Source organism: Pediculus humanus, genomic scaffold (assembly GCF_000006295.1).
Source record: "Pediculus humanus corporis 1103172107371 genomic scaffold, whole genome shotgun sequence".
Lineage (NCBI taxonomy): Eukaryota > Metazoa > Arthropoda > Insecta > Psocodea > Pediculidae > Pediculus > Pediculus humanus.
The window spans coordinates 476,209-486,206 of record NW_002986999.1 but is presented as its reverse complement, the minus strand read 5'-3'; the positions used below and the strand labels follow the sequence as shown (position 1 = coordinate 486,206).

The 9,998-nt window shown below is 26.1% G+C and overlaps 1 protein-coding gene across 1 annotated transcript in view; it reads left to right on the top strand.

The window, feature by feature from the left end:
• Phum_PHUM014910 (cAMP-dependent protein kinase catalytic subunit, putative) overlaps positions 1 to 9,998 on the top strand; it is a gene marked incomplete at both ends in the record, with an annotated part of 33,940 nt that overhangs the window by 21,032 nt on the left and 2,910 nt on the right. The window contains 3 exons of the mRNA XM_002422756.1: positions 4,226 to 4,327; positions 7,174 to 7,248; positions 7,457 to 7,708. Of these exons, the coding sequence (XP_002422801.1) occupies positions 4,226 to 4,327; positions 7,174 to 7,248; positions 7,457 to 7,708 (429 nt within the window). The remainder of the gene's footprint in view (positions 1 to 4,225; positions 4,328 to 7,173; positions 7,249 to 7,456; positions 7,709 to 9,998) is intronic.

The window sequence follows — 9,998 nt, the reverse complement described above, 5'->3', positions numbered from 1 at the left end:
TTTTTATTTATTTATTTACTTATTTATTTATTTTTTTTTAAACATTTTTTCCTCCGTAATATCAAATACAGATTGCGATGGGAGAGTGAGAGGGGGGGGGAAAAGAAAATCAAAAAGAGAGTGAAAATTTTCTTCGAAAAATTCATTTCGAGTGTTTCGAATACAAAATAGAAAAAAAATTTTTCGCGTTATGAAAATAAATCATGGCACACGCCGAGAGAGTAAAATAAAATAAAATAAAAAAAAGGGGGGAGGAGGGGGGGAAATTAAATTTTATGCATGAATTTAAGGAGTTCATTAAAAAAATTTTCATTCTAATATATTTATGTATATATTTTTCTTTCATAACTTCAATCCGATTAATTTTTCTTCTGCTTCTTCTTCTTCTTGTTTAATTTTTAGTTAGTTTTTTTTGTTGTTGCGTAATTATGGATGGTGAAAGAAGATATCAGATGGTTTTTTCAAAATCACCGATTTTGTTTTTATTCCACTCTTTCTTTCTGTCTCTCTCTCTCTCTCTCTCTTTCTTTCTCTTTCTCTTTCTCTCTCTTTTTTTATTAATATTATTATTAAGATTTAAAATTTTTTTTTTTTTTATTGAAATTCTACATTTTTTAGGTTTAAAATTTTTATTATAACTTTTCTATTTCCGCTCCGTATTTCGTAACTCATTACCTGATTTGTTCACCAACGCAAAAATTTTCTTAAAGAGAGAGAAAAAGAGAGAGAGAGAAAGAGAGAAATGTGATTTTACAAAGAGGAGAATGATTGATAAAATCTGTCAGAATAACGCGAGATGTTTATTTTTTTTATTTTTTGAAAAATAATAAAAGGAAAAAGAGAGAGAAAGAGAGAGAAAGTAATTTACTTTTATATAGTGAACATAATCGATTTTTGCAGAATTGAACGCGTGTTCGATATTATAAAAGAAAATTTTTTTTTTAACCTGAACACCTGTGATGTCACACATCATTAAGCGATAATTATTATTATCATTACTATTATTATTATTTTCACGGCGTATTTAAAATGTTTTTTTTTTTTTTTTTACACACACCCTTAATTTCGGGTCGAAAATAATTTTTTAATGAATCGTCTATTAGGGCAAAAAAAAACATCATTGTTTTCCCTTCCCTTCCCTCGCTTCCCCCCGCACCCCCGAAATAGAAATTTCAAAAGTTTTAATTTGTTTTGCGGTTTGAAAATTATTCGATAATTTTCAAATAATTTTAAAAGCTGTTAATTATATTTCGAAATCCCGATTAAATGCCATCACTGGAAAATTCAAAATTTAAAAAAAAAGGAAAAAAGGAAAATTTTTCGAACTGGATTACACGAAAATAGAAAACGAATAATTATTACGGGGTCATTTAAACAAAAAAAAAACAAAAAGTTTTTTTAACGGCCGTTAATTAACGGTTAAAACAAAAAAACAAAAAAAAATTTTTTTTTCCTCATTCAGGCCATGTCGTCGTCACATCAATTGTAACAATTTTTTATTTTCTAAATGAGCTTCTTTTTTTTTTTTTTTTTTTTTTGCAATGTTTAATGTTTGGGAAGAGTGGGAGGGAGTGAGGAGAAGGGGGAGGAAGAATTTGTCTGTTGGTTTTTATTGATTCAAGAAGGAAAAAAAAAAATAAATTTTTGTGTGTTTACTTTTTTTTTTTTTTTTTTTGAAATTTTAGTGGATGTCTAATTTTCTCGTCGAAAAAGAATCTAAAAGCTTTTTGTTCGTATCTCATGTTTAAAAATGTCAGAATGCTGCCGCGAGCAACAACAACAACAGCAACAAGAAAAACATAATAGAAGAATTTTTTTTTTTTTTTTCGAAAAAGGAGAAGAAAAATAAAATTTTGACAAATATTTTTACTTTTTTTTTTTTATTTTCTTTAACAAAAATGAATCAACTTTCCAAGAAAAAAGGAAAACAAAGGAAGAGAAAAAGGAAGAAAAGAAGAAAAAGAAAAGTAATTAAGTGTAATTAAACATGAATTTTATTAAAAAATAATAATATAAAGAGAAAAAAGTGTTCAGCCATGCATCGGAAATCTCGTGTTTTGCCTCAAGAAAAATACAAAAAAAAAAAAAGTTAATGTAAAAATTTAAGAGGAAAAAACAAAAATAATAATAATAATAATTTTTATTATTATTATTGTTTGGTTAAAAAAAAAAACGAAAAAAGTTTTTGATTGTGTTTGATTTAGCAAGGAAGTTTCTATTGGTTGTTGTTGTTGTTGTTACATAAAATTAGTCTTAATAAAAAAAAAAAAAAAAAAAAAAAAACTGGAGTAGGTGGAGAAGGAAATTTAAACACATTGCAACGAAGGCACAAAAATTATTATTATTATTATACTAAAATGTAACAAAATGGCTCAAAGCTCTTTCCATTATCATTATCGTCGTCGTCGTCACCATCGTCATCATCATCATCATCATCGTAATAATGGCAGTAATGTTTTTAAAAGAAAATTTCTCGGAATCGTTTTCGTTATTTTTTTAAATTTTGATTTTGCAATTTCTTTTTTTTTATTCCCCCATCGATGATATTATTAATTCTATGTTTCTTTTTGTTTTTATTTATTCTTTCTCTCTTTCTTTCTTTCTTTCTTTCTCTCTTTCTTTCTCTCTTTCCTTCCTCATTACTTTTTTTCCGGTCGGTTACATCGAAAACGCCGAATCATTTTTTTAAATTCGTTCGACGAAAAAAAAATCGAAAACAATTTTTTTTTTCCTATCGGTGATTGACATTAGCACACATGCTCCGTTACAAGTAAATGGTATATGAAAAAATTTTCCCGCCCTCCTCCCGTACCCCTCTTTCCACCTCGCCCCTCCTTCTCCTCCTCCTCCTCCTCCCTCTCTCATCAAATAAGTAATTTTTTAACGGCAATTGAAATGTTTATTGATTTTTCGGATCGTTAATAGCCGTAAAATCTATTTAATTATTTTTTAAATTGATGTTCTCTTTTGTCCTCATCGAAAATCAATAAAATATTGTAACGCGTCTTCTTTTCTTTCTCTCTCTCTCTCTCACTCTTTTTGCTGTCGTCAAGTTTATTTCGTACGTTTTCTATTATTTCAGTTTACTCGGGGGTTTTTTTTTCTCTTTTTTTTTCCCCCCTCCGTCACGGGAAATTTATTATTATTATCATTATCATTTTTTTTTCTTTTTTAATTTTCCGTTTTCTTCTTTTTCTTTTCTTTTCTATTCTATTCCTTTCCTATTCATTTTTGAAACACTTTGAGATTAGCCGTATGGTTTTTTCGAAAGAGAGAGAGAGAGAGAGAAAGTATTAATATAGGTTTTAATGGTTTTTTGTTTTTAAAGATTTTGCGGGAAGAGGGTTTAAGGTTTAATCGCCGCTAAAATGTTGTGCTAATTATTATGAATGTTTTTCCTTTTTTTTTTTTTTCCTTTTTTTTTCCTTTTTTTTAACCGTCGTTTTTATTAATTTAATTAATTTATTTTCATTGAATTGGTTTTCCCACGCGATTTTTCTTTTTTTTTTTTTTTTTTTTTGTTTTCTTTGAATTTGAATTTGTGAATGAAACGAAAAAAAAAAAAAAAATTGTTTTTTCCCGGGAAAATTTTAATAATTTTGGAAAAGTTTTTTTCTCGCTCGCTCTCGCATGATATGTGCGAACAACCTTTTTTAATTTCTAAACAAACGAATAATTCACGCACGAAATTTCACGCGGGAAATTCGATGTTAAAAATATTTTTTTTTTTTTTTTTTAAATGTTGGCAAGACACTCTACGGATTGCAAATAATAATAATAATAAAAGGGTTCGTTCGGTTTTTATTTTTTATTTTTTTTCTTTATGCTTCGTTAAACAAATTTTCTTTCTTTATTTCTTTAGAAAAAATAAAAAGGTTTCATTGTTCTGTATGGTAAAAAAAAAAAAAAAGAAAAATTTGAGCGAAACATTCATTAATAAAAGAAAAGATGTACGAAATTATGATAATGATAATATTAGCTATAACATGATCAATAACAACAACAATGGTTAATAAAAAAAAGAGAAAAAAGAATTTTCCTTACTTATTAATCCATAATTTTTTTTTTTTTTTCGATTAATTTTCGAAACGAATTTCCACAATTCGGTTTTGTTTTCGATTATAAATATAATAATAATAATAATACTAAGTCTTTGATTTGCAATAAATAATACTACGTAATTGATTGAATTTTTTTTTTGTTTGTTTTTTTTTTTTTTTTCCAGATTAAAGCTTATGAAAAATTAGAATGCATGGAAGAAAGGAAAAAATTAGCCCGGGAAATATACGACAATTTTATTATGAAAGAATTACTGGCGCATTCCCACGTAAGTTATTTTTTTCTCACGCTTATTTATATCTACATTTTTTTTTTTTTTTGTTTAAACAATTTTGAAATTCGATTTGGTTTCAGGTAGGTTTGAGTCATGGCATAAATTTCATTTTTTTTTTTTTTTTTTTTTATTTTCACGGTCTTTCGTTAAGTAATTATTATTATTATTATTATTGTTAGCAGTAAAGATGCATTTATTCATTCTTAACGGCGGTAAATTAAATAAATCGTTTTTGTAAATTTTTGTTTTTTTTTTTTAAAATGTAAAATAGAATGGCGTCTGGTTTTAATGGCGGTACGGAGGTTTTATGCACCCATAGTATTATTATTATTATCAATAATTTTCTTTTTTGTTGGTATTCGAAATTTGTCGTAGTGTGAAAATATTAGGCAGAAGAAGGGAAAAAAGAAATTTTCATCAAAATATTTAATTAGGTCGGAAAACCCTTAAAAGTATTTATTATTGCATTTAACCGTATAAAAATTATTTAAAAGTACGTTTTTTTTGGGAGGAGGGGGGAAACCTTTGGTTTTAAAACTAACTGCGTTACGTAACCTTTTTTTGTCAAAAAAACAAATGATAATAATAATGACAATAGGTTTTAAAAAAAACGTTTAATTCGATTTAGTAAGTTTCACTACTATGTTTTCGAAATCATTTTCTTTTCTCGACGGTTTAAACATGCTTAATAAAATTAAACACTTTTGAAATGATTAGCGATGACGTAATAAAAAGGAAAAAAAAATTATCTTCTGCTTTTTTTTTTGTTTTCGTTTTATAAATAGTTTTTTTTTTAAAACTGAAAATTGTTTACGGAGCAACAACAAAAGAAAGAAAGAAAAAGAAAGAAAAAAGAAAAACTTAATGACTGTCAAAAATATAATAATAATAATAATAATAATAATAATAATAATTTATCGAATCGATTTTTTAAAAAATTATAAAAATTTGGAATGAATGAATGAGTGAATGTTTTTTTTCCCCATTTTTGCTTATTGATTTGTCCTGGATGAAACGCGTTTAAACCGATTGACCGAATTTTTTTTTTTTTTTTTTTTAAATAAAATTCTCCTTTTGTTTTGTATTGTTTTGTTTTTGTTTTTTTGGGGGGCCTAAATAATTATGTTGTTGAACTTTACGTAGGCGACGTCATTTTAATAAATCGTATTAATTAATGAATTCGAAAACGATATCGAATCGATTGTTGATTCATCAATGTCACGCGTAAAATACGTTTGCCATTTTCCGACGAGTATGCAAGGAAAAAAGATTTCCATCGATAATAATAATAATAATAATAATAATAAAAAACATTATTAATTTAATAAAAATGTATACAAAAGACGGACGGTTCCTTTCTCTAACCGATAAAAATGGTTGGATTATCGTTTTATAATACTAATAATAATAATAATCTCGCCGTTTCGTTACTGGTAATTTTCCCCCCACCCTCCGGATTACACTTAATTGATTTATTTCCTCCTCCCGATTGTTTATGAATTTTTTTTAACGTAAATTATTAATCGTGGCACGATGCATTTCACGGATTTATTATTATAAATTCACGATAATTTCGTATTTAAAAAAAAATTTTCGATTGGTTCGGAAAAAAAAAAAAATGAAAAAGTTTCGAGAGTTTATTTTTTATTGTTTTCCAGGATGATTTCCTCTCATTTTTTATTATCATCGAACGAATTTTCTTTCTTTCATTTATTTATTTATTTATTTATTTATTTTAGGCTCGTTTTATCTCAAACATAATTGAAATTAAAGTTTAATGAATGAGATTTTATTATCGATTAATCTACTATTTAGAACTTGTTAATAATTTTATATATATTACCGTTATTATTATTATTATTATTTTTTCGATATTGATTAATTAGAGAAAAGGGAAATTTTGTTTTTGTGTCCTTTATTCTCGTTTTTTGCAATGACAATTGGTCGACATGACAAGTTGTGACAAGTTTTCCATTTGTTGTTTTATCAGCGTCTTCTAATGTCAAAAAAAAAAAAAAAATATTTAGAATCAAAATTCGGTTCGCCATTTTCTTTTTTTTAGCTAAGATAAATGGGAAAAATATATGTAAATGCGGAATGACTAATACGTATAAAAAAAATTAGTTTTTCATTTTTGTAAATGATGAAATTCTCGGATTTGAAGAAAATGTTTAAGTTTAAGGACGTTAAATGACGAAGGCGGTTGTCAGACGACGAACAAAAGATTTCAAATGAGGAAAAAAAAGTTGCTTATGTAGCCAATAGCTCTAGCTAACAAAAAAAAAACAAAATCGTACGAGATTTAAATTCTTTGACGTTAAATACGGAATTATAATAATAATAATGATAATAATATGACGTAAATCGAAATTTTCATAAGAAAAAAAAAATAGTTTGTAACGCTTAAACAAAAAATTTTAAAGGATTAAAAAAATAATAATAATAATACTAATAATAAAATTCTTTTTTTTTTCTTTCTTTCCTTGAAACCAATCCTAGAAAATTGATTTTTGTTTTCTCTTTTGTTTTTTTTGCGGTGTTGAAAATGTAAAAAAATTCACCTGTGACAAAATGGCGGTTGTTTTATGGAAAATAATTTTGAATTTGAAACAAAAAAATTTTTTTTTTTCCTTTTTTTTTTCCTCGTTTATTTCCATTTTTGTTTTTTTTGTCAAACTTGAAATATTGTTTCTAAAAGAAAAAAAAAAAACTTGAAAAAATTATTTATGTATTTAGCTCAAAGGAAATAAAAGGATGCCAAAAAAAGGAAAAAAAAAAAGGAAGAAAATTGTTTATTAACGAATTAATGGTTACTTTTTTGTTTTTGTTTTTTTTTAAAGGATTATTCTAAGGATTCAGTCGCGCATGTACAAAAATTTTTGATGAAAAATGAAGTTCCAGTTAATTTATTCGAGGTGAGTTATTATCAATTTTTTCATTTCCCTCCCCCCCGTTCCCCGTTAAATTTTTTTTTTTCTGGGCCTGGAATCCCTGGAAAAATCGTCCGTCTCAAACCCCATGCACACAATATTCCCAATATGGGGTATCGTTATTAATCAAAAAAAAAAAAATTCAAATGTTTATTTTTTTATTTTTTTTTCCACCCCCTCCCCCCTCCTCTAGCCTTACATAGAAGAAATATTCAATCATTTAAGAGGGGAGCCGTTTAAGAAATTTTTGGAAAGCGATAAATACACGAGATTTTGTCAGTGGAAAAACCTAGAATTGAACATTCAGCTGACAATGAACGATTTCAGCGTTCACAGAATAATCGGACGAGGGGGTTTTGGAGAAGTTTACGGTTGCCGAAAAGCAGACACCGGGAAAATGTATGCCATGAAATGTCTGGATAAAAAAAGGATAAAAATGAAACAGGTATGTTTTTTTTCCCTTTTTTTTCCTTCTTTTTTTCCATTTTCTTTTTTTTTTTTTTACACCGAGACGAAGTCAACGTCTTGGCGTTGGCGCGCATATCTTACATTTTATTTTTATTTCAGTATTTTCTCTCTCTCTCTTTCTCTCTTTCTCTTTTTTTTTACCTTTATTTCAAAGTAGTAGTGAGAGTTCACGGCTCACGAAATTTAAAATTCACTTCTGGTTAAATTTTTTTTTTTTCCAGCATCGATTTAGTGAGATGGGGAAAATTTCGTTTTACCCCGTTTTATTTTTCAACTTCATCATCGCGAGTGAGTTTTCCGTTTGTCGCGGAAAAGATTTTCTAATTTGATTCATATTTGATTACGTTACGTTTTTTGATACTTTACCCGATTTGATAAATTAATCAAATTTAAAAAAAAAAAAAAAATAAACTCACTTAGATTTGTTTGTCGAAAGAGAACGAATGATGATGAATAATCAATAATTTTTATTTTAAATTTAAGAAGAAAAAAAAAAAGGGGGGGCGGAATAGTTGATTTAAATTAATCGTTTAATAAATAAACATTATTAATCTCTCTCGACACAATCGAAAACAATTTTCCGTCTATTTTTCTTTTTTCTTTTTTTTTTTCTTTCAAATTTTTAAAATTTTATTTTATTTTATTTTATTTTCTTGAAATTTTCAGTTTAGTCTTTGTGTGTGTCTTTTCTCTCTCTCACTTTCTCACTCTTTTTTCTCGCCTCGTTTTTTTTTCCTTTTTACCTTTCGCCTTATTTTCTACCTCTTTTCCTTTTTCATTTTCCACATTTTTTGACGTTGTGAAAAAAAAAAAAAACTTTTTATTTATTTATTTATTTTTTTTGTTTTTTCGTTTTTTTTTTTTTTTTTCGTTTTTCTTTCCTTTTTTCCTTTTCCTCGATTTTTTAATTTTTTTTTTTCTTTTTCTTTTTCCGATGATTTTTGAAACATCTGTTATATGTCGAATGAGAAAATGGAAGGCGGGGGGGGGGGTGGTGTTGGGTGGGTGGGAAAAAAAAGAAAAAAGAAAAGAGCAATAAGAAGTGTAATAATATTGAAAAAAAAAAAAAAAAAATTGAAATAATTTTTTTTTCTTTTTTTTTTCCGCGCCTTTTTCCTTAAAAAGAGAAAATCTTATTATTATTATTATTATTATTATTATTATTATTATTATTATTATTATTGTAGGTATTCAAGTGCGTTCCGATGAATTTTCTTTCTTTTTTTATTTTTTAATAATGCAGAAATGAAAAACTGGCATATCACATTCGCGCGCGTTTGAAAACTAATACTTTCTTTCTTCGAGAAAACGTTTCGTAAAAAAAAAAGATTATTATTATTATTATTATTATTATTATTATTATTATTATTATTATTAATATTATTATTATATCTTCTTCTTTTTCTTCTTATTTTCCAGTTTTGTTGATTCAAAAAAAAAAAAAAAAAGAAATAAAAAGTTTTGCTTTTAAGAGTTTTTTTTTTTTTTGATGTGACATCAAATTGAAAATATTTCGGGCATAACTGTTGAAAATTATTATTTTTTTTTTTTTTATTATAAGTTTTAACTTATGTCGGAAATGAAAAAAAATAAAAGGAAAAAGATGGGGAAGGGGGAGGGCGGAAGGAAAAAAAATTCTTTTGTCTTTTAGGGTTTAGTTTTTTTTATTTTTTTCGGGGAGGGAGAGAGGATTGTCACGATTTTCGGGAAAATATAAAAGCTTTTTTTTCCCTTTTTTTTTACGCAATGTAATAATGTACTTATTTTGAAAAATTTATAATTTTGTTATAAATTAAGTTAATTAGTTTGAGGGTATAATGGAATTTAAAAAAAAAAAGTCGGAGCGGTTGTGTCTAAGGAAAATAGGGATTCATCAATCCCGAGTTAATCCAATATTTTGTGTTGAAACAAAAAAAAAAAAAAAACTTTTTTTTTTTGTCTTGCTTTAAAAATTGAGTCGCGTAATTGGAATTAACTTTTCTTTTTTTTTTTGGAAAACCTTTTAATTTTTAAGAAGTCTGTAATTATTCTTTTCAATTATATATATATTTATACAAAAAAAAAAGAAAAGAAAAAGAGTTTTAGAAATTAGAATCCTTGGGGGAAAAAAAGAAAAACCCCTGTAAGAATTCCTTGCTACCTTTGAAATTAAAATAAAAACACAAAATTAATGTAATTATGGAAATAAAGTAATAGCTGGAATTTTTTTTAAAAATTGGTTTCTGGAAAAAAAAGAAAATTCTTATTTTATTTATTTACTTATTTTT